This window comes from Hemitrygon akajei, chromosome 8 (assembly GCF_048418815.1).
Source record: "Hemitrygon akajei chromosome 8, sHemAka1.3, whole genome shotgun sequence".
Lineage (NCBI taxonomy): Eukaryota > Metazoa > Chordata > Chondrichthyes > Myliobatiformes > Dasyatidae > Hemitrygon > Hemitrygon akajei.
The window spans coordinates 4,609,558-4,634,615 of record NC_133131.1 but is presented as its reverse complement, the minus strand read 5'-3'; the positions used below and the strand labels follow the sequence as shown (position 1 = coordinate 4,634,615).

The 25,058-nt window shown below is 45.7% G+C and overlaps 3 protein-coding genes across 5 annotated transcripts in view; 1 reads left to right on the top strand and 2 right to left on the bottom strand.

Moving 5' to 3' along the window:
- Nucleotides 1-2,930: 2,930 nt before the first annotated feature.
- shpk (sedoheptulokinase) lies at nucleotides 2,931-18,999 on the bottom strand. The gene is made up of 8 exons (XM_073053101.1): nucleotides 18,902-18,999; nucleotides 17,420-17,581; nucleotides 14,532-14,670; nucleotides 9,572-9,755; nucleotides 6,639-6,791; nucleotides 5,862-6,037; nucleotides 4,682-4,882; nucleotides 2,931-3,885 (listed from the first exon to the last, which is right to left on the bottom strand). The coding sequence occupies exons 2-8, from the start codon at nucleotides 17,573-17,575 to the stop codon at nucleotides 3,491-3,493; spliced, it is 1,404 nt and encodes a 467-aa protein (XP_072909202.1). The 5' UTR covers nucleotides 17,576-17,581; nucleotides 18,902-18,999; the 3' UTR covers nucleotides 2,931-3,490.
- Nucleotides 19,000-19,154: 155 nt separating this feature from the next.
- On the top strand, nucleotides 19,155-23,016 carry emc6 (ER membrane protein complex subunit 6). The gene is made up of 2 exons (XM_073053100.1): nucleotides 19,155-19,429; nucleotides 21,298-23,016. Exon 2 carries the CDS (start codon nucleotides 21,314-21,316, stop codon nucleotides 21,644-21,646), a length of 333 nt encoding a protein of 110 aa, XP_072909201.1. The 5' UTR covers nucleotides 19,155-19,429; nucleotides 21,298-21,313; the 3' UTR covers nucleotides 21,647-23,016.
- Nucleotides 22,997-25,058, bottom strand: part of LOC140731570 (bridge-like lipid transfer protein family member 2) — a 109,583-nt gene continuing 107,521 nt past the window's right edge. For all 3 annotated transcript variants that reach the window (XM_073053090.1, XM_073053091.1, XM_073053092.1), the window contains exon 39: nucleotides 22,997-24,685. In XM_073053090.1, the coding sequence (XP_072909191.1) occupies nucleotides 24,494-24,685 (192 nt within the window). In that variant the 3' untranslated portion in view covers nucleotides 22,997-24,493. The remainder of the gene's footprint in view (nucleotides 24,686-25,058) is intronic.

The window sequence follows — 25,058 nt, the reverse complement described above, 5'->3', positions numbered from 1 at the left end:
AATGGCGGTGCTGGCTCAAAGGGCCGAATGGTCTACTCCTGCACCTATTGACTATTTTATCTCCTAACCAAGATCCTCAAGCCTGACTGTCTGGGTAGGCCCATTGTCCCTGCTGCCCCTGCCTCACTGAACTTGTGTCCTCATATCTCAACTCCATTCTATTCCCCTTGGTTCAGTCCCAACCGACCTACATCCGCAACTCTTCTCATGCCCTCGATCTTCCCAGTAACTTTCAATTCCCTGGCCCTGACCATCTTATCTCTACACTGGATATTCACTCTCTAAACACATCTATCTCCCACGAAGAAGGCCTCAAAGTTCTCCACTGCTTTCCTGACAAAAGAACCAACCCACCCCCTCCACCGCCACCCTCCTCCATCTGGCAGAACTGGTCCTCACCCTCAACAATTTTTCCTTCCGCTCCTCCTACTTTCTCCAGCCTCAAGGAGAAGCCACAGGCACTTGCTTGGACCCCAGCTATGCCTGCCTCTTCGTTGACTACGTAGAACAGTCCATGTTTGAAACCTTCCCCGGTTATATTCCCCAACTCTTCCTCCGTTACATTGATGACTGTATTGGTGCTGCTTCATGCACCCATGCTGAGCCCATCAATTTTGCCTCTAACTTCCACCCTGTCCTTAAACTGACTCGGTCTCTTCACTTGGATATTTCTATTTTTTGCACTACTTATTGAACTATTATATATATATATATTTACTGTAATTCAGTTTTTTCTCTGTTATCATGTACTGCTGCTAAATTAACACATTTCACGATTCTGATTCTGATTCTGTCCCTGACACCTCCCTCCCCTTTTTCGATCTCTCTGTCTCCATCTCTGGAGACAAACTGTCCACTGACATCTTTTATAAATCTACTGATTGCCATGGTTATCTTGACTAGACTGCTTCCCAAATTATCTCCTATAAAAAGGCAATTCCCTTTTCTCACTTCCTTCGCCTCCGCCACATCTGTTCTCATCAGAGAGGTCCTCCTTCTTTAAAGAACTGGGTTTCCCTCCCTCTACTACTGAAGATGCCCTCACTTGCATCTCCTGAACACCCGTGCTCACCCATCTTCCTGCCACCTTAACAGTGATACAGTTCCTCTTGTCCCTACACACCACCCATGAGCCTCTGCATCCAAAACATCATCCTCCACAACGTCCACCATCTCCCAAGGAATCCCACCACTGAACATCTCCTCACCTCCCCTCCTCTGTTTTCCACAGGGATGTTCCTTCCGCTATTCCCTTGTCCATTCATCCCTCCCAGCACTTACCCCTACAAGTGGCCAAAGTGCTACACCTGCCCATTCACCTCCTCCCTCACCTCCATTCAGGACCTGAAACAGTCCTTCCAGGTGAGGCAACACTTCACCTGAGAATCTGCTGGGGCCATCAATCGTGTCCAGTGCTCCCAGTGCAGCCTCCTCTAAGCTGGTGAAACCCATCGTAAATCGGAGGACCACTTCGTCAAGCACCTCCACTCCATCCACCAAAAGCTGAACTTCCCAAAGGCCAAACATTTTAATTCTGATTCTCATTCCCGTTCAGTTTGCCATGTTGAGGCAACCCTCAGGGTGAAGCAGCAACACCTCAGGTAGCATCTAACCTGATGGCATGAATATCAATTTGTCCTGGTTAAAAAATAATTTCTTCCTCCTCTCCTCTTTTTCTATTCCCCACTCTGGCCTTTTACCTCTTCTCATCTGCCTGTTACTTCCCCTTGGTGACCCCCCAACCCCCTTCCCTTTTCCCATGGTGCACTCTCCTCTCCTGTCAGATTCCTTCCTCTCCAGCCCTTTACCTTTCCCACCCACCTGGCTTCAGCTTTCACCTTCTAGCAATCTCCTCCCCCTCCCACTACCTTTTTATTCTTGTCTTCCCCTTTCCTTCTTGGTCCTGGTGGAAGGTCTCGGAACTGAAAGATGGACTGTTTATTCATTTCCACAGATGCTGCCTGACCTGCTGAGTTCCTCCAGCATTTTGTCTGTGTGGCTATGGATTTCCAGCTTCTGCAGACTGTCTTGTGTTTATGAACTTTATCTTTAAACACTATTTTTATTTTACATTTCATTTTTTTAAAGTTTAAAATTGCTTTAATTTCATACTTTGCCCTTAAATATTCGAGGTAATTCAGAAAAACCTTGCCGGCTTCGACAAACAATGAGATGGGGTGTGGGATGTTGGCTCCACGTTGTGGCACGCTCGTGATGCCATTTCATCACTCGGTGCCCTGTCAGTGCTCAGAGCCCTGACAAACAGCTTTAGAACCCCCTCGGCCAGCAAGATTGGCCTCCTGGATAGGGAAGGTTTAGAGCAGGGGTCCCCAGCCTGGTGCTGACAGACCCCTTGCTTCATGGCATTGGTCCATGGCATAAAAAAGTTGGGAACCGCTGGTGTAGAGTGAAATGGGCTAAAGAAGGGAAGTGGACCTAACTCAAGCAGGCACCTTGATTGGCACAGACAAAGGACTGAAGGGCCTGTACCTGTACCGCTTAATCGTAAGGAAAGTATGGGGGGGATGTCAGAGGTAGGTTTTTACACAGTGAGTGGTGGATATGTGGAACACCCTGCCAGGGCTGATGGTAGAGGCAGATACATTAGGGGTGTTTAGGAAGCTCTTTGATTAGCACATGGATGAAAGAAAAATGGAGAGTTCTATGGGAGGGAAAGGTCAGATTGATTTTAGAGTAGGTTAAAAGGTCAGCACAGCACTATGGGCCGAAGGGTCTGTACAGGGCTGTAGCATTCTATGTTCTATCACTCTCAGTCCTGGGCAGAGGGAACATTAACTGTGAGTGTGGGGAGTGCACACAGCACGCTAAATAAAACTGAAGAACGTACAGATCTCACCTTGTGTATCCCTGCCTTGGTTGACCGCTGCCCCCGAGAACTGATTGAAATTTCAGTACATTTGACAACAATACATCTCTGGCACTTTTTTATTTGTTAAGTAGCAAATAATGTTTTTCCTTACACGGACAATTAAATAACGAAGAATATCTTGTAGATCGTTTCTGTGGTCCCTGTTTATGGCTCAAAGTAGAAATATGGGGATTAACAGAGATGAGGAGGAATTTCTTTAGCTAGAAGGTGGTGAATCTGTGGAATTCATTGCCAAAGACAGCTGTGACGGCCAAGTCATTGGGTACATTTAAAGCAGAGGTTGATAGGTTCTTGATTAGTCAGGGTATCAAAGGTTACGAGGGAAGGCAGGAGAATGGGGCTGAGAGGGATAATAAATCAGCCATGTTGGAAAGGTGGAAACAAACTCGATATCTCATGGTCTTAAACCACATGAAGGACCCAGGAAAGAGGGTCTGGGTTGGTACCTGATATCTGGTAACTCTTGGTGGCCATTTATACCCAGATGTGCAAGGTGGGTGATGGCAGTTGAGTTTGATGTTTGGACATAACCCCTGCGAACCCTCTCCTCTATCAGCAGGTTCAGAAACACGTTCCCATTGAACAAGGATTCACCCCCAACTACACCCGGTCAAGCATCACCATGGCAACGCCGACCGCAGAGTCGGCCATCTCCCTGTACACAATGGGCAGCGTGAAGATCTTCTCCAGCTCCTGCTTCAGGACTGGATTCCTGGCCAGCGCACTGCCACTGCCCACGATCCTGCGCACCCCAGACTCGGCCAGCCGCTGGACGGGCAGCATGGAGTGCAGGTTGTTCACCACGCCGCGGCACAGCGCTCTGATCACGTGACCCAGCGAGAGGTTGCAAGGGGAGATGTTGGTGACGCAGCCCAGCCGGCCCGGCAAGTGCCTCTCTCCAAACACGGTGGCCTCCACCACAAGGTCAGTGTGGGCGACGCTTAACGCTGAGTTTATTGCCTGGGAGTAGATAGTGGGATCAGGGACATCCAGACCTGTGGGGGCCAAGATAAGACCAGTCAGCCTCGAGCTCGTTGAGAAGAAGTGAACACTGGTGGCACACTAGCGTCGGTTAGTATAACGGTATTACAGCACCAATGATCTGGGTTCAATGACTGTAAGGAGTTTGTACGTTCTCCCCATGACCATGTGGGTTTCCTCCGGGTGCTCCAGTTTCCTCCCACAGTCCAAAGATGTACCAGTTAGAGTTGGTGAGTTGTGGCCATGCTATGTTGGCAATGGAAGTGTAGAGACACTTGCAGGCTGCCCCAGCACATCCTTGGACTGTGTGAGTTGTGAAAACAACACGTTTCATTGAGTGTTTTCATGTTTTGGTGAACATGTGACAAATAAAATTCATCGTTATCTCTATCTGGAGCCATGGACAGATGCACAAATTAATCCAATCTGACTCTGTTGTTCATAGAACAAAGGCATTAAACATCTCCTGCTGAGTGCCATGGGAGCATAGCAGTTAGCTCAAAGCTGTTACAGGTCAGGGTGTTCCAGAGTTCAGTTCCGGTGCCATTCTGTGGGGAGTGTCTGTACTGTCTCCCGGTGACCACGTGGGTTTCCTCTGGCTCCTCTGGTTTCCTCCCCCAGTAGTTGGTCATTGTAAATTGCCAGTGATTAGATTACGGTTAATCGGGGTTGTGGGGACGGAGGGGAGAGGGGTGGGGACGCAGATGAATGGAGAAACAGGAAGTGTTTGGAGGGGAGAATGGTGGCAAGGACGGTGGCGGCGATCTGTCAGGTTTTGTTTATTCCTTCGAGCACACAGTGCTGTCTTACCAAATTCCTGCATCCACTGTTTCAACATGCTGACAAAAGAGGACAGGACATTCCCACCGTTGAGCGCTGCCGCTACAGCCAGGTACGTCCTGTCCAGGTATGGGAAATACGCGACGCTGCTGGTGGTGTTGGGACAGTCTGGTGGCTGGAAGTCGGGTGGCAGGGCAAAGCACAGCTGGGCAGATGTGCTGATGTTCAAAACTGGAAATGAAGGGAGATGTTAATCAGTGGCTGCTTAGTGACAACCATCTCCTGAATATGCTTGGAGAACAGGGAGACACACGTGAATCCAAGTACTCTGAAACCTTGTCCAAACCAATGGAGACAACACGTTCCCTACCACTGAGGTCAGGCTATCTGGCTGATAATCTTTCTTCTGCCTCCCTCCCCTCTTAAAGAGTGGAATGACATTTGCAATTTTCCAGCCTTCCAGAACCATGCCAGAATCCATTGAATCTTGAAAGATCATTACTAATGCCTCCAGAATCCCTTCAGATACCTCCTTTGGAACCCTGGGGTGTAGTCCGTCTGCTCCAGGTGACTTATCCACCTCCAGACGTCTCAGGCACCTTCTCCTTATTCGTAGCAATGACACTCACTTCGGGCCCTGACACTGTTGAATTTCTGGCACACTGCTTCCACAGTGAAGACTGATGCAAAATAGAGTCACAGAGCTCTACAGTACAGAATCAGGCCATTCAGCCCATCTAGTCTGCCTAGTCCCATTGACCTGCATCTGGACTATAGCCCTCCCATTCAGGTACCTATCCAAATTCCTCTTAAATGATGAAAATACTTACTCAGTTCATTTGCCATTTCTTTATCCCATTATTTTCCAGTGTTTCAATATCCACTCCTGTCTCCCTTTTACTCTTTATGTGTCTGAAAACAACTTTTGGTATCCTCTTTTATATTATTGGCTAGCTTACTTTCATATTTCATCTTTTCTCTCCTTATTGCTTTTTTATTTGCCTTCTGTTGGTCTTTCAAAGCTTTCCAATCAAATAGATTCCATCTAATTTTACTCTATTGTATGCCATACCCATCCTTTGCTTTTATGCTGTCTTTGACTGCCCTTGTCCACTGTGTTCAGACAGTAGGCTCCATGTGTCTGAACAGAAGGCCAAGCAAGATGCACTAGCTCAATGAAGTGAAGTTAAGCCCTTTCCTGTACTGCTACCTGCATCAGTCTTGTTGGCCATGCAGCAGTATACGGAGCATTGTAAATCGCCCAGGGCCACACCAACGTCCGTTCCCTCCGGCACACCGCACCATTCACAAATGGTCTTTCCAGCCACTGAACCCGATTCCATGATGTCCGGTAGCAAATGTGTGGGGAATCCTGCCTCTGTCAATCTGCAAGACGAAGGAATGAAAATAGCTGTGTTCTTGAGTGCTTTATCCCATGTCCAAGCTGGGCTGGACCCGGAATAGGTTAATTCTAATGCTCAAAGTTTTTACCATTATTCATAGAGCACCCTTCAGCCCATCTAGTCCATGCTGAACTGTTATTCTGCCTCATCCCATCAGGACCTGGACCATAACCGTCCATGTACTCCCCTGTCCATATTCTTTTCCAAATCTCAATTAAATGTTGAAATTGAACCCGAATCCACCACTTCTGCTGGGAGCTCGTTCCACACCCTCACCACCCTCTGAGTGAAGAAGTTTCCCCTCAGGTTCCCCTTAGATATTTCACTTTTCACCCTTAACCCCTAACCCCTAGTTGTAGTCTCACCCAAGCCCAGTGGAAAAAGCCGGCTTGCCATGACTCTGTCTATACCCCTCATCATTTTGTAAGCCTCTATCGAATCTCCTCTCATTCCAGTGTCAGGCCAAACAATATGATTCAAACACAAACTGTGTGACCCACTTCTAACTGCTGACTATGGGGAACGTGGCTCCATCAGAAATTGTGTGACATTGTTTGACGTTTGCTTTTCTGGTGCAGACTCACATTTGCAGATTCCAAGTGCCACATCTGGTATTAAAATACCCCCAGCTGGCAGCATTCTGGGCAGACATCAGAGGTTTCCTGAGCCCACACAGGGCAGCAACAACGTAGTCTTGGATGGTCCCTGCTGCAGTAAAGTTCTGCAGAAACTGGTGTCTGGAAAGCAAGATAACGAGATTACATTTCAGACAACATAAAAAGTGCCTTCATGTTGAAAGTAAATTGCAGAAATAGTCCCCGACTTCTACGGAGTTTTGAAACTTCTTTCAGGCATTAAGTTTGACAGTGTTGCTGATGGAGAAGATGTTCATCTCAGATTATCACCATCTTAGGCACCACGGTCAACATGACGCTATTACAGCTTGGGCCGTCGGAGTTCGGTGTTCAGCTGTGGGGAGTCTGTGCCCCATGGCCACATGGGTTTCCTCCCACAGTCCAAAGATGCACCTGTTGGTAGGTTAATCGGTCATTGTTAATTATCCCATGGTTAGGCTAGTGTTAAATCGGGGGTTGCTAGGTGGTGCAGTTTGTAGGGCTGGAAGGGCCTGTTCCATGTTGTATCTCTAAATAAAATAATAAAAATTTATTCCAGGAAGATCTTGCAGTCTTGCACTTTTAGAGCAGTTTGTCATTGAGCCTACTAGGGGATCAGCTATACTGGATTGGGTGTTACATAATGAACTGGATGCGATTAGGAACCCTTAGGAGCAGTGATCACAATATGATTCAGTTCAACTTGAAAGTTGATAGGGAGAAAGTAACGCCTGATGTAGCAGTATTTCAGTGGAATAAGGGAAATGACAGTGGTATGAGAGAGGAGTTGGCCAAAGTAACTTGGAAGGAGATGCTGGCAGGGATGACAGCAGAGCAGCAATGGATTGAGGTTCTGGGAAAAATGAGGAAGGCACAGGACAGATGTATCCCAAAAACAAATACTCAAGTGGCAAAATAGTACAAAACCAGTGGCAGACAAGGGCAGTCAAAGGTAATGTAAAAGCAAAAGAGGGGACATACAACAAAGCAAAATGTTAGCAGGAAGGTAGAGGATTAGGAAGCTTTTAAAAACCTACAGAAAACAACTAAAAGAAATATTAGGAGGAAAAAGATGAAATATGAAAGCAAGCTAGCAAACAATATCAAGGTGGATAGAAAAAGCCTCTACAAGCATATAAAAAATAAAAGAAAGATGAGAGTTGACATAGAGCCACAAGAAAATGAGGTCGGAGAAATAATAATGGGGTACAAGGAGATGGCAGGTGAACTAAGTGAACATTTTGCATCAGTCTTCACTGTGGAAGAAACTAGCAATGTGCCAGGTGTTGAAGGGTGTGAGGGAAGAGAAGTGGGTGCAGTTACTATTCCAAGGGAGAAGGTGTTCAAAAAGCTGAAAGACCTAAAGGTATATAAGTCACCCAGACCAGATGAACTGCACCCTAGGGTTCTGAAAGAGGTAGTGGTAGCAATTGTGGAGGTATTAGTAATGATCTTTCAAGAATCACTGGACTTTGGCATGGTTCTGAAGGAATGGGAAATTGCAAATATCACTCTTTAAGAAAGGAAGGAGGCAGCAGAAAGGAAATTATAGACCAGTTAGCCTGACCTCAGTGGTTGGGAAGATGTTAGAGTCAATTGTTAAGGATGAGGTTATGAAGTACTTGGTGACAAAGGACAAGATTGTACAAAGTCAGCATGGTTTCCTTATTGGAAAATCTTGCCTGATGAACCTGTTGCAATTCTTTGTGAAGATTACAAGTAGGATAGATAAAGGGGATGCAGTGGATGTTGTACATTTGGATTTTCAGAAGGCCTTTGACAAGATGCCACACATGAGGCTGCTTACCAAGTTAAGAGCCCATGGTATTACAGGAAAGTTACTGACATGGTGAGAGCATTGGCTGATTGGTAGGAGGCAGCAAGTGGGAATAAAAGGATCATTTCTGATTGACTAGTGGTGTTCTGCAGGGGTCCATGTTGGGACAGCTTTTTATGCTGTATATCAATGATTTAGATGATGGAGTAGATGGCTTTGTTGCCAGGTTTGCAGATGATACAAAGTCTGGTGGAGGGGTGGGCAGTGTTGTGGAAACAGGAAGGCTGCAGAAGGACTTAGAGAAGGAGAATTGGCAAGAGAGTGGCAAATGAAATACAATGTTGGAAAATGCATGGTCAAGCACTTTAGTAGAAGAAATAAATATGTAGACTATTTTCTAAATGGGGAGAAAATCCAAAAATCTGAGATGCAAAGGGACTTGGGAGTCCTTGTGCAGAACACCCTGTAGTTTAACTTGCAGGTAGAGTCGGTGATGAGGAAGGCAAATGCTGAAATTTAGAAGAATGTTGAAAAGCTTAGATTGAGTAGGTGTGGAAAGGACGTTTCCCATGGCAGGGGAAGTCTTGGACAAGAGGGCACAGCCTCAGGATAGGGGGGCATCCATTTAAAACAGATGCGGAGAAATTTCTTTAGCCAGAGGGTGGTGAATTTGTGGAGTTTGTTACCACAGGCAGCCGCAGAGGCTAGGTCGATGGGTGTATTTAAGGCGGAGATCGATAGGTTTTTGATTGGCCATTGCATCAAAGGTTACGGGGAGAAGGTCAGGGAGTGGGGCTGAAGAGGGGAAAGAAGGATCAGCCATGATTGAATGGTGGAGCAGACTTGATGGGCCAAATGGCCTAATTCTTCTCCTACATCTCATGGCCTATATGTGCTGTGTGTGACTGCTGGTATTGTGTTTTGCACTTTGGCGGTATTCACGTGTATGGTTGAATGACAATTGAACTCGAGAAGCAGTCTGGGAAGTTTGAGATGGTGAAGTCACTTTATAAATGAAATTCTCTCTCTCTTTACACTGACCTGGATTTCAGGAACAAAAACCTTTATGCTTTAGAAAAGCTGGTAAATCTTGATTGTGCCTGAGAGAAAGTGCAGAGCCATCTACCTGTTTCTCGTGTACCAGAAAAGGGTGGCACAGCCGAAGCCAGAGGCGAGGGCGAGGTGGGAGTCGGGCTGCGGGAGCGAGGCGAGAAAATCGTTGTGACACCGACCATCTTGCCATGTGACCAGGTGACTCGTCTCCCCAGGCTGGAAGGTGAAGCCGGCTTCAACCTCCTGCCACTTGCATCCTGTAAAGAGTAGATCGAACAGCCATTTGATGCAGTGATTTAGACAGGGCAAAGTGGGTAGCAGTGATTTTGGGATCTCAGACCAGGCAACAAACCCCAAGATGAACAGGGGTTTGGTGAGGGTCAGTATGTCACCGAACGCTCTAGCAAATTGCTACAGGTGTGTGGTGGAGAGCATTCCAGAACATCTTCAAGGAGTGAGGCCTCTAAAAATCATCATCCATCATTCAGGAACCCCTCACCCAGATCATGCCTTGTTCTCAGTGCTACCATCAAAGTGAAATTTATTATCAGAGTACATACACATCACCACATACAACTTGAGGCTATTTCTCTTTGGGCAAACTTAGCAAATCTGTAGAACAGTAACTGTAAACATCAGGAACTGTAAACTGTAACCAAACTGTGCAAATGCAGATATAAATAAATAGCAATAAATAACAAGCATGAATTAACAAGATAAAAGAGTCCTTAAATGAATGTAGCTATCCCCTTTTGTTCAAGAGCCTGATGGTTGAGGGTTAGCAACTGTTCTTGAACCTGGTGCTGTGAGTCCTAAGGCCCCTGTGCCTTCTACTTGATGCCAACAGTTAGAACAGAGCATGGCTTGAGTGGTGAGGACCTTTGATGATGGATGCTGTTTTTCTACGGCAGCATTTCATGTAGACGTGCTCAATGGTTGGGAGTGTTTTACCTGTTGATGTACTGGGCCAAATCCACTACCTTTTGTAGGATTTTCCATCCAAAGGCATTGGTGTTCCCATACCAGGCTGTAAAGCAGCCAGTCAGCACACTTTCCACCACACATCTTATAGACATTTGCCGAGGTTTTTGATGACATGCCAAATCTCCACAGACACCTGAGGAGGTAGAGGCATTGTTGTGCTTTCTTCGCAATTATATTTATATGATGGGTCCAGGACAGATCCTCTGAGAGAGTGACACCCAGGAATTAAATCCTCTGATGATTTCTGGCTCACGGACCTCTAGTTTTCCTCTCCTGAAGTCTACAATCAGTTCCATGGTCTTACTGACATTGAGTGAGAGGTTGTTACTACACCACTCAGCTAAGTTTTCAGTCTCCCTCCTGTGTGCTGATTCATCACCACCTTTGGTACAGCCCACAACAGTGGTCTCATCAGCAAGCTTGTACATGGTGTTGGAGCTGTGCTCAGCCACACAGCCCTGTGGTGCTCCTGTGTTGATAGAGATTGTGGAGGAGGTTTTTGCAATCCTAACTCACTGGGGTCTGCAAGTGAGGAAATCCAGGATCCAATTGCAAGAGTGATATTGAGGCCCAGATCTTAGAGTTTACTGATTAATTTTGAGAGGATGATTGTATTAACTGCCAAGCTGTAATCGATAAAGAGCATCCTGATGTGTGCATCTTTGCTGTCCACACGTTCCGTGGTTGGGTGAAGAGCCAATGAGATTGTATCTGCCGTAGACCTGTTCCTTCGGTAGATGAATTGAAGTGAATCCAAGTCATCATTCAGACAGGAGCTGATATACTTCAACACCAGCCTCTCAAAGCACTCTCGGGAAGCAGGTACAGAAGCCTGAAGGCTCACACTCAGTGATCCAGAAACAGCTTCTTCCCCTCTGCCATCTGATTTCTGAATGGACACTGAACCCATGAACTCTACCTCACTACTTTTTATTTCTATTTTTGCACAACTTATTTAACTATTTAATATGTACTTATAGTAATTCAGTTTTTTCTCTCTCTATTGCAAAGACAACAAATTTCATGACATATTAAACCTGCTACAGAGACTAAGATGAAGCTGACTAATTTTACAACTTTCTGTAGCTTCTTTCGGTCCTGCACTGTAGTTCTCCACGGTACATCTATAGAAGTTTTCGAGTGTTTTAGTTGACAAACCAAATCTCTTCAAACTCCTAATGAAGTATAGCCGCTACCTTGCCTTCTTTATAACTGCATCGATATGTTGGGATCAGTTTAGATCCTCAGAGATATTGACACCCAAGAACTTGAAGCTGCTCACTCTCTCCACTTCTGATCCCTCTATGAGGATTGTTATGTGTTCCTTCATCTTACCCTTCCTGAAGTCCACAATCAGCTCTTTCGTCTTATTGACATTGAGTGCCAGGTTGTTACTGTGACACCGCTCAACTAGTTGGCATATCTCACTCCTGTACGCCCTCTCATCACCACCTGAGATTCTACTAACAAAGGTTGTATTGTCAGCAAATTTATAGATGGTATTTGAGCTACTGTATGCCTAGCCACACAGTCATGTGTATATAGACAGTAGAGCAGTGGGCTAAGCACTGAGATGCACCAGTGTTGATTGTCAATGAGGAGATGTTATCACCAATCTGCACAGATTGTGGTCTTCTGGTTATGAAGTTGAGGATCCAATTGCAGAGTGAGGTACAGAGGTCCAGGTTCTGTAACTTATCAGTCAGTATTGTGGGAATGATGGTATTAAATGCTGAGAATAGTTGATGAACAACATCCTGACGTCGGTGTTTGTGTTGTCCAGGCGGTCTAAAGCCGTGTGGAGAGCCACTGAGATTGTGTCTGCTGTTGACCTATTATGGCGATAAGCAAACTGCAGTGGGTCCAGGTCCTTGCTGAGGCAGGAGTTCAGTCCAGTCATAACCAACCTCACAAAGCATTTCATCACTGTAGATGTGAGTGCTACCAGGTGATGGTCATTAAGGCAGCTCACGTTATTCTTCTTAGGCACTGGTATAATTGTTGCCTTTTTGAAGCAAGTGGGAACTTCTGACAGTAGCAGTGAGAGATTGAATGCTCCCACCAGTTGGTTGGTAAAAGTTTTCACAGCCTTACCAGGTACCCCATTGCGGCCTGCTGTCTTATGAGGATACACCCTCCTTAAATACAGCCTAGTATCAGCCTCTGAGACAGAGACCACAGGGTCACCAGCTATAGCAGGGATCTTAACAGCTGTAGTTATATTCTCCCTTTCAAAGAAGGCGCTGAGCTCACCCGGTAGTGAAACATCGCTGCCATTCATGCTATTGGGCTTCACTTTGTAGGAAGTAATGTCCTACAAATCCTGCCAGAGTTGCCGTGCATCCGATGTCACCTCCAACCTCGTTTGGAACAACTGCAGCATACTCATCCAGGTTTGAAGATGAATCCCTGAATACTGTTCAGTCCATCAATTCAAAACAGTCCTGTAGGCGCTCCTGTGCTTCCCTTGTCCATACTTTCTTGGTCCTCACTACTGGTGCTGCAGTCTTCAGTCTCTGCCTGTACTCAGGGAGTAGAAGTACAGCCAGGTGATCAGACCTTCTGAAGTAAGTTTACCCTCATTACTGATCTTCAACCATTTGCGTTCATTTTCAATCAACAGAAGGGTGTTCCACTAACAGCAGCAGCACAAATGCAGAGGGGAGCTCTGTTTTCTGGAGGGCACAGTTGCCAGATCAAACTCAAGCGAACAACTAATCATGGAAATCCTGATGGATTGTATTCTTGGAAAAGGAAATACCTGAAAAATTTACAAAAGAGGGCTCTTCTCGATGTATCCTCCCTAATGCAAATCGCAAGTATCCTTATTACAGTAGAGGTGATCCAAAGGGAAACCATGCTGTCTCAGGTCTACATGGCCACCAAGAATGGCTGAACGTGCAGCAGGAATTCCAGTTCCCCAGTTTTACCAGTGCCTGGATGAACTTGCCCTTGATGGGGGTTGGCTCATGTGGGATTGAGAGTTGCTGTACCATACAAGCTGAGAGATAAAGTGTTGGAGGAGCTACATGCTGGTCATCTAGGCATGGTCAAAATGAAAGCTTTGGCTCAAAGGTTTGTCTGGTGGCCTGGGATAGATCAGCAGATTAAGCAGCTTGCCATGCAGGGTTTGGGATGTCCAGAGCTGTCAGAACCACTTCCTGCAGTCCCAGGCATCTCCTACAACCACCATCGAGGAGGTCCCAGAACATGAGATTGTATCACAGCCATAAGACTGACCATTCAAACAGAGTGAACCCCCAGCCACACCATCCCCCCCTTATCAGGAAAGATGGTATCCCACAAAAGTTAGAAATCCTCCACAGTGATAAATCTTCAGGCCTGAATGGGACAATTTAAAATTCACTATGCTGTGGATGTCTGTATCATCATTGTATTATATAGTAAACTGTGTGTAAATATAAATATGTAAGATGACTAGAGAGCAATTTGCTATGTATTTGAGTTGGGATGAATTCTATATTAAGTTGGAGTTTATAACTATGTAGGGAGTGTGTAGTGCCTTTAATATTTCAGTAATATTGTAAATATATTGTTTGATGAAGCATTCTTTGTTGCTTATATAATGCATTTCGGGTTATTTGTTAAAGTATGTGAATTGCATACATTATGATGCCACTGCGTCATAAGTAGAGTTACAAAATATAACACGAACACCTTAAAATTATACCCCCTTGTATTAGCCATTTGGGCCCTGGGAAAAGTCTTCACTGTGCTTCTCATCATCTTGTATACTTGTTCAAGTCGCCTCTCATTCTCCTTCTCTTCAAAGGGAAAAGCCCTAATTCACTCTTAAAACATACTCTCTAATCCAGGCAGCATCTTGGTAAATCTCCTCTGCACCCTCTCTGAAGCTTCCAAATTGATACAAAGAATAAGATTCTGTTATAAAAGGATAAGATGGATGATTTCAGTTGTGTGCAGAACAAACTGAAGACTGAGTTTAACTGGGCTCTGAACTGTGATCTCCCTCCATTCTAAACCTCTGTGAGCACGGACAGGTTCATTCCGCTGCCTTCTGGAGTTACCTTCTTCGTTCCACAGCACAACTCCGTGCATCTGTCCGGAGACTCCAATCCTTGCCACTCTGCAGAGACGTTCTCTGGGCAGTGCTGTGACACAGCAGTGAAGGGCAGACACGATCTTACGGACGTCCTGCTCCCGAGCCTGGAACGGCAATTGGGATGAAGCAGTTGCCACACTTTATCACTCTCTCCCCCTCCCTCTTTATCTCTCTCTCTCCCTGAGTTCTGCCCTTCATTTTCTCATAATGTTTGACCTGTGATTAGCTTAGTACGTTTATGAAAGGCTGACTCGGTAAACTCAATGCGTGGAATCCACGGCGATTTGCTAGACTAGATTCAGAGCTAGTTTTCCCACAGAAGACAGAGGGGTTATTCTGGCTGGAGGTCTATGACCAGTGGTGTTCTGCACAGACCCCTGTTGTTTGTGATATACATAAATGACGGACAAATACGTGGACTGTCTGATTTAGTAAGACTGCAGATTGATATGACAATTGTGAATAATGAAGAAAAGTGTTCAAAGAAGACAGCGGGATACAGATCAGCTGGAGATTTGGGCAGAAGGTTAGCGGATAGAGTTCAAGTGTGAGGTGTTGTCAATGTCAGGGAGATCAAATGTCAGGGGAAAATGTACAGTTAATCGCAGAACCCTGAGCAGCACTGATGTACAGTGGGGTCTCAGGCTGAAGGTCCGCAGCTCCCTGAAAGTGGCAACACAGTAGATACAGTGAAGAATGTTCACTGTGTGTTTGCCTTCACTGGTCACAGATCGAGTACGTAGGTCAGGAGGACGTAATGTAGATGTAAAAATCTTTATTTAGTCTGTACTGAGTGCAGCCTCCTCTCTGTAGACTGTCTACACTTCCCACAGTTTCAGTAGAGCAGCCAGCATAATCAAAGACCCAACACACCCAGACATTCTCTCTTCTCACCTCTCCCGTCAGGCAGAAGATACAAAAACCTGGAAGCTTGTGCCACCAGGCTCGAGGACAGCTTCCACTCCACTGTGACCAGACACTTGTATGATAAGATGGACTCTGTGTTCACACTCTACCTCGTTATCATTTGCACTTTATCAGTTGCCTGTGCTGCACTTTTTTGTTAGTTGTTACACTTTATTCTGCTTTGTTACTGTTTACTTGCAAATACTTGCTCCACAGAAAACATTCTGAGACTGTAAAAGCTGTTTTAAGATGCATGATTCTTCAACTTTATCAGGAACCATCTTTTAGAACTTTGAAGAGTACAGCACAGGACCCTTCGGCCCACAATGTTGTGCTGGCCCTCTAACCATGCCATGCTGAGGCTTTATCATGCATTGGCCAGACCACACTGGGAGTACCGTGAGCAGCTTTGGACCCCTTATCTAAGAAAAGTTGTGTTGGCATTGCAAAGGGTTCAAAGGAAGTTTACAAGAATGTTCCAGGAAATGAAAGGGTTTACATATTAAGTGCATTTGATGGCTCTGGGCCTGTACTCACTGGAGTTTAGGAGAATGAGGGAGGGATCCAATTAAAATCTATTGAATATTAAAAAGCTGCAGTAGAGTTGATGTGGAAAGGATGCTTCCTATAGTGGGGAAGTCTAGGACCAGAGGGCACAGCCTCTGAATAGAAGGACGTCCATGAGGAGGAATTTTTTTAGCCAGAGGTTTCCAATGTCTAATGGCCTACCCCAAGATCAATCTGACCCTTCCCTCCCACACAGCCCTTCAATTTTTATTCATCTATGTGCCCAAGAGTTTTTAAAATATCTTTAATATTTCTGCCTCCCATGGCAGTGCATTCCATGTACCCCCTCCCCATCATCGTCATCATGTGCTGTGTGATATGACATGGGCAATTATGGTCTCATAGCCATGATTGTTGTTGGCAAACTTTTCTGCAAAAGTGGTTTGCCATTGTCTTCTTCTGGACAGTATCTTTACAAGACGGGTGACCCCAGCCATTATCAATACTCTTCAGAGATTGTCTGCCTGGTGTCAGTGATCATATAACCAGGACTTGTGATCTGCATCGGCTGCTCATACGACCATCCACCCCCTGCTCCCATGGCTTCGCCTGACCCTGATCCAGGGGCAATGCAGGGGCTACACCTTGCCCAAAGGTGACCTGCTGGCAAGTGGAGAGAAAGAACACATTACTCCTCCTTTGGCAGAGGTGTACCTCCGCACTGTCCCCCAATGCATCCATTGCTCTGTAAAAAAAAATCTACCTCCTGCATCCCCCCATACTTTCTTCCAAACACCTTCAGGTTATGAGCAACACACACAAAATGCTGGAGGACTCAGTAGGCCAGGCAGCATCTATGGAGAGGAATGAACAGTCGACGTTTCAGTCTGAAACCCTTTGGCAGGACTGGAAAGGAAGGGGAAAAAGCCAGAATAAGAAATGGGGCGAGGGGAAGGGTTACAAGCTGGCACATGACAGGTGAGGAGTGAAGGTGGGTGGGTGGATGGATTGGGGAGAGGAATGAAGTAAAAAGCTGGGAGGTGTTAGGAGGAAAAGGTAAAGGGATGAAGAAGGAGAAATTTGATAGGAGTGGAGAGTGGACCATGGGAGAAAGGGAAGGAGGAGGGGCACCGGGGGGAGGTGATAGGCAGGTAAAAGCCCAAAGTGGGAAATAGATGCGAAGGGGGAGGGGGAAAATCAATGTTTATGCTGTAAGTTTGGAGGCTACCTAGACAGAACACGAGGTGTTGCTCCTCCACACTGAGGGTGGCCTCATCATGGCAGTAGAAGAAGCCAAGGACTGACATGTCGGAATGGGGATAGAATGTCGATTCAAAATAGTGGTCCTTAAATTGATAAACTTATTAAGTAACTCTAATTCACTGACTGAATAAAGTTTAGTTCTAGTTAGTCTACATGCAGAAAGAAAATGACGTTTACCTGCTGCCCCTCAGGGCTGCTGAGCACTGCCTTGGTTTCTCGAGTCTGGCTGTCAACTACAGCATGGCTCTCAGCTTCCAACAGCACCACCTTCACGGAAGTGGTCCCAATGTCCACGCCCAGCACATACCAGGGGCCAGGACCGTGCACACTCATTTTCAGCTGTAGGATGAAACAGGAACGTCTGACTCAGATCAGTGTTACCATGGCTCAGCAGAGGAAGGATATTACAGTTTTGTATGTTTCCATTGAGGGTTTTATCAAACAAACATGTTACTAAGCACAGACTATGTATTTTGTTTAGTGTCCAATAGTGAGAACTACAGACAGATTACAGGCCCTTCACCCCACCATGTTGTGCCAACCCTTAAACCCTTTGATTTAAAATTGCTCTAACCCTTCCCTCCTACATAGCCCTCCATTTCTCTACCTTCCATGTACTTATCCAAGAGCATCTTAAATGCCCCTAATGAATCTGCCTTTACCATCAGCCCTGGCAGGGCGTTCCATACATACACCCACCACTCAAAGAAACAAGGATGCAAGATGCTCTAGTTTAACAAACAGACACCAACTAACTAATCAATAGTACACTCCTAATGAATTTGCCCACCATCAAGGACATCTTCAAATGACGATGCCTCAAAAAGGACACCCATCACCCAGGACAAGCCTTCTCATTACTGCCATCGAGGAGGGGGTACAGAATCTGAAGACACACACTCAACAGCCTGTTCCCACTTTGCCTTCAGATTTCCGAATGGACACTACCTCACTATCTTCTTTTTGCACTACATATTTAGATTTATTATTATATAGTATATTTTATGTATTGCACAGTAATGCAGCCGCAAAACAACAAATTTCACGACATATGTCAGTGATAATAAACCTGACTTTGGCCCAATTCTGCTCCTGTATTTTATGACCTTATAACTGCAAGGTAAGTTGATGTGAGCTGTAAAGTGTGAAATAGGTCCAATTAAAAGCTATGAATCTCAAGGGAGAGTCCGGAGGATTGCTGTTACAGAACTAGCATTGTTACAACGGGCCGAAAGGCTACGTTTACAACTAATTCACTGGTCACGTATGTAAGATATCTTGTTAATAATTGGTCCGGGCAGCGGACCAATCAGCGGCCCTGGTTTGCGGCATTGAGGGCGGGGCAATTGTTGATTGACAACCGGCGACATCCCGCCTCGAACATAATACTCAGTTCTATATAGAGAGACTTGTGCACCCCTAACTATCTATCTCTCTCTCTCTCTATATATATATATACATAAAAGTAAAACGAGACAACTGGAAGTGTTGGAAATGTGAAATAAAGATCAGAGAATGCAGGTGACACTCAACAGGGTGGACAATTCCCGTCTGGCGTTCCCATCACCACTTTAAAACCACTCGTTTAACTAGTCTGACGGCGGGTTTCGGATTAACATGCCCCGTATTTCCCTCCACTGTCGAGCCGTTTGTATTTACCGCATCTGTCAGAATTCTGCTGGAGACAGCGGAAAAACCGAATCCGCGGAAACAGGCCCTGCGGGACTTTGACCGGGTGATGGGCGGGGCTACGGTTAACCAAGTGGGCGGGGTAATGTTCTGTGCGTCATGAACTGGGTGGAGCTTCGGCGCAGGAATTGAATGGGCGGAGCTTCAGCTGGTCAGTTTAGAGCGTGACTTCATGCTTTTGACTGCAGTGGGCGGGGCTACAGTGATGGGCGGGTTTATAGTGTGTCAATCATCCTCTCACCATGGAGTTTTAAGTCGGCGGACTGGTTTTCCTGTCGATGCCGCCTGCTGGTTCCGACTTCACTATGGATCCCTGAGGTGGATCTTGTGGATCATTTGTGGAAATTTTCTGTGTGTGTGAGAGAGCACGACAGGGTAAAAGGTCAAGAGGCGGGGCTGAGCGGGTAATGGCGGCGGCGACAGGCTAACTGGAATTTGCTGGCTCGCCGTTGGATCCGAAGCACCGCTCACCATTCGTGTGGACTCAGTCCCGGGCTGGTAAGTGCTGGGTGTTTCTCCCTCCTCGCTGGTGTGGGGTCAGAGAGGCGAAGCGCCGGTTCGCTGCAATAACCGCACCAAAGCTTAGAGGCTTGGCACTGGCACGGACACCTCAGTGTACGAGGACCCGTTGGCGGGGTGCAGGCGATTATCCTGACCAGCAGGGGGCGTCAAGCGTGAATGGGCGTGTAGGGTAGCCAATGAGGGAGTTAGACGTCACTGACCCCGCCCTATGTCCTGTGATTTGATATTTGAACTCTTTCATTCTGGTGGTCAAGTTCATTGCCGGCTGCACAAATCCACATGCCAAGAAAAACTTAGAGCGGCGTCACAGACACACGGCATCAGATAAGTGCATTCACGATTTAATTTAAACAAATTATACACAATTTTTAAACGCAGCATAGAAACAGGCCTTTCAGCCCAACTCGTCCATGCTGCTCCATAATCCATACCCATCTGCTTACATTTGGCCCTCCTTTTCATTAGATGGTTTTTAACTGTTGCTAATGTGCCTGCCTCAACTACTATTCCTGTTGTTGAGTTTGGTTCATCAAGCTTTTTGTCTCCATCTTAAAAGTGTTCTGAGAGGAAGAGAGTTGTAAAGAGGATTTGACCTGGTCTCAGGCTCCCCTAACGCCACAAGGTGAGGGATCCTTGCAAATTCCGTCCTATTCAACCCTTTTAACATCTTTTCCCACACATTCTTCTGCTCTCCAGTGGATACAAGCTCATGCCACCACCACTGCTGTCATTGCACCAGTAGCACTATATCATTGTATCTTTAACTATATGATGTATATTACTTTGCTAACCTGTACATTTACAGAATATTTTTATCAGCTGTTATTTTATGCACTGGATGTAATATACATACACTGTTTTGCACCTTGTTCCCTGAGGAACATTCTTTAGCTGTTTACGTGTGCACAGTTGAATGACTTTCTCATGCTACAATCTGCCCATTGCAAGCACCAATCTCATTAACCACTTCTAACACATAAACATTCTTCCTTTAGCTACAGTATTCCAGGATTGGTTTCTCCAGTACCCTACTTAACTTGTGTAACTTTCCAATTTCCCCTGCAATAACTAGTACGTGCAGTCTAGCCTTTTGTGAATCACATACTAGGACACAGATGCCTCCACTCCTCCGAGCTCTTCAGACTCACTTTTAGGCGACATGTTTTTTTAAAACTTTCCCTGCCAAGAATGGTGAAATTGCCTGTTTGTATTCATTTCACTGATCATCTCATCTATTTCTGTCATCAGCAAATGAAGAAACCACATCTTCAGTGCTGATCCCTGTGATTCGCTCCATCTTGCCAACCAGAAAAAGACCTTTGTGTTTTGCTTCCTGCATTTGGAGCTTTTATTTTAAACAATACAGCCCCTCTCCTTCCTTAAACTTGACCAGACCTTTCACAGTTTGTTCTGATGCAGTAAGCGGCCATGTTCCCTTGTTGCTACTACCATTGAGGAGGTGGTACAGGAGCCTTGGGTCCCACACCACCAGGCTCAGAACAGTTATTACTCCTCACTGTCCTGAAACGGTGTAGATAATTTCACTTGCCTCAACCCTGAACTGATTCCACAACTCGTCCTCAGTATTATTTATATTCTTAGCACAAGTTGTCTTTTGCACGTTGTTGCTTGTCAGTCTTTGCTTGTGTATTGTTTTCATAAATTACTTTTCTTTAGTTTCCTGTAAACACCTGCAAGAAAATGAACCTGAAGATAGTTTATGGTGACTTTGATAATAGATTTACTGTGAATTAGTGTGATGGCTCTGTTGCTGTTCCTGAAATGTTTTACTGAATTAGCTTGTCTTCTTGCTCCTCTCATTCTCGTGTGCTCTCACTCTGCAGAATTCTCAAGTTTCCAATGGCATCTGTGGGCCTTAAACGGGAAGGGCCGCAGTTTATCAGTGAGCTGGCCGTTCGAGGGAATGCTGCCATCCTGGACTATTGCCGCACATCCGTGTCTGCGCTGTCGGGAGCCACGGCCGGGATCCTGGGGCTGACGGCCCTCATGGGTTTTGTATTTTATTTTATGGCGTCCTTCCTGTTGTCGGTGCTGCTGATCGTCAAAGCAGGTCGCCACTGGAGCAAGTACTTCAAGTCGCGTCGTCCCCTCTTCACTGGGGGCCTGGTTGGCGGCCTCTTCACCTACATTCTCTTTTGGACCTTCCTGTATGGCATGGTGCACGTGTACTGAGGGTGGGCCTCGCCCTCACCAGCAGCCGGGACGCTCTTTCACACCCTCGTTCATTCACCTTCACTGATCTCAGCGTAAACCTGCCACAGGGTTGCCACCCTCACCGACACTTTCACCATTTCGCACCAGGTTCCATTTGAGATTTGTTTTTTTTACAGTTTGTATGGTTCTCACATGTTGAAAAATATCTGCCCCTGGAAAAGTGACTGAGGGGTTTGTGAATGTATCAGCTAAGGTGTTTGGAGCTTGTTTCTCATCTCTTCCCCCCTTCCCCCCAATGTCTAGAAATTGAGTGTGGGGGGGCATGGTTGGGAGATTTTGTCCTTTACTGTCACTGTGAAAACTGTATCATTCAGAGGGAGTTTCGTCACACACTGTCCTCTTCGCACAGTTCTGCTTTTGGAGCTGTGATACAGGGTGAGGGGGTCCTGTTTAGATGGGTGGAAGGTGCAGTGTGGGTCCTCCTCAGTGTGTGAGAGATCTGACCCCCACAGCTACCAGGGATCCTACACTGAGGCTGATGTGCTCCCATGGAGACAATTGTTCATGGGGAGGGGGCAGTGGTGGGAATGGTGGTTCTGTTGAGGGAATGTTAGAGATTTGTGGATCCACCTCTTTCGGAGAATGGCAGCTGGGAAGATGTTGATTACTGTTGGCACATTTTTCATGTTTCACTGTCACAGGATGGTTTAATCTGAGAATTAAAGATTTACAATTAAACATGTTTGTCACTACTGTTAGGAAGTGGTTTATCGTTAATAAGACAACTGTTTAATGGGAACCAGTGGATGCTTGAATTTGTTAGTAACATTGTCTTAATCTGTGTTTGCATGCACAGAGCCTGCTTGCAAGAATAAACCACCATCCGCCTGGTTTAGTTTTAATTTTTGTTTAAGCTCTGAATAAAGCCTACCTCCTGTGAAAGTTCTGTGGAGAGTTGCAGTGTTCCATCTCTCACTGAACTCTCATCGTCCACCCTGTTTGCGAGGCTGCAGGACTGGGGCTTTGCCAGTATTGACTGCCCACCCCTGATTTCTGATCAATCCTTTCTATTCTGCTGAGGGATGTGAGAGGAAGCTGGAGAACCTGGGGAAACATGCCAACTCTTCACAGACAGCACCAGAGGGCAGGATTGAACCCAAATCAGGGGAACTGTGAGGCAGCAGCAGTAATGTACCACTTTTATTCTTTACCGATTATTATTTAAATAAAACCTGCTCAGATAATTATCAGATATCTTGCCTTTCAGAAGTTAGATCAGAGACCACTCTGGCCGTGGAGCAGTGAGACTCGTTAAGATGGTAGATACCACAATGATGTTCAGCAAACTAGCAGAATCATCCACAATAAATTGTTACAAAACAACTTTATTCCTTGGTTTTGTGGTGATTTTTTTTAGTAAGCATATTTTTTTCACGAACCTGTTATTGACATCAGCACCTGCATTAAAAACAAATAAATTCTTTTAAAAGCAACATGTTGATTTTGTCAAAGGTAGCTTGTGTATTCCTCAGCATCAGAACACACTGCAGTGTGTGTAGGTGAGGTGTGCCAAAGCTGTCCAGGTCAGGTACTCAATGGAGATAAGCTAACAGGGAGAGGGAGGAGGGGGGTTGGCAGATTCTGCCCTCTGATTAGCAGTCCCCACTTTTATTTGTAAACTTGAGGCCAAAAGAGAGGGAACAAAATATTAAACTGCCTTCTACACCCAGTAAGACTGAAAGCAAAAGTCTTAGCCAATTTAAAATAAACGTATATGTTTCTCTGTACGATTTTAAAGACTTCAAGTAGGAATTGACTGGCTGCCCTCCTGGATTTGTGTGTGCTCATGGAGTTTAATTTGCTATGTGGCTGTCGAAGGAGCAGCCTTTATTCTGGTTGATACTGGCAGTGTCCGAGGCTGCATCCGGTCATGGGTTGACTGCTGCAAGAGAGCTTCCTCATAAAGAGGCATCAGCACAATTCGGAATGCAATCCCTAGAGACTCAAATATAAACCAACCACACAGGACCAACTCCAAATGGATCCTCAGCAAGTGACTTTGAAAAGTTTAACGAGAGCTGGAACACCAGTCCATGAAAACATAAGTGAACTATGGAGCATCTATAAACAGGGACCAATCAAAACAACCAGATCACCCAGGAGAAAATAACACCAACATACATCACCCAGACACCCTCCATAAACAGGCCTCAGAACTAAACAAACACAGGAGATTCTGCAGACGCTGTAAACCTTGAGCAACACACACAAGATGCTGGAGGAACTCGAAGACGGTGAAGGGGAACAAGCAGTCGACAGTTTAAATTGAGACTCAGCAGGTCCTGATATCAACTATTTATTCCCCTCCATAGATGCTGCCTGGCTTGCTGAGTTCCTCCAGCATTTTGAGTGTGTTGCTCAGAATGAAACAGCTGCAGAAACAAGGGACTAGCCCTACACATAGACAGGGATATGCCACTGTATTAATCAGTTCAAACTCCAAGAACCACAGCAGGACATCTTTCATAAAAATTTGGCTAAAGTTTCTGGAATTTTTTTTGGTAATTGGGGGCAGACTGTACACAAAATCCATTGCTTTTCAAATCATAATTATAGATCAAAGACAAAGATCAGTAAATTACAAATTTTACAGTTACTACAAAACAGTGCAACTTTTAGTGTAAATATTAATTACATCACAGTTTACTTTTTAAACTTCTGTAATAAGTTTTCTCTTTACACAATTTTACAGCACTGGAAGTAATGGGGATGGTGGGGGAGGAAGGGTGAAGGGCTGTGAAACATCCAACATTGATTCCCTGACCCACCGTACACCGTGTGGAGTGTGAGGATGTGTCTCCCTCTTCACTTCCGCTTCCCAAAGAGTGACTTTTTTCCAGAGGATTTGTCACCAGAAATGAGCTTGGAGCCGATCAGCAGGCGTGCCTTCTCATCCTCCTCCTGCTGCTGAGGGTTTCCGTCTGGCTTTGGCTCTGCCGTCCGGCCCCGTGCCTCCAGTCCGGAGGCTGGTTTCAGTCGCAGTTTCTCCTTTATCACCTGGGCGTGGGGTGGGGAGTGAAGGAGCCATACATTAAATGATACCCGAGACAGACTCAGTGGCTGAATTAACACACATTGCTGCTTTCTTAATATTTGTGAATACTTACAGCCCAGAAATGTGGCTATTCAGCCCAGTTTCAGGGATGTAAGAATTATCAAACGTGGCAGTTTCATTGCCATTATAGTGGGTGCTGCTGAAGCCACACCTGGAATGCAGCAAATTACTTCAGTTGCCTTACCCAAAAGCAATAGAGTAAAAATGGTGATGGTACCCAAGGATGAGCTGGGGGCAGCCCACAAGTGTTCACCACACATTCCAGCACCAAGATAGCAGAAAAGCTTGAGAAACAATTGGCCAGCTCCAGCCCCT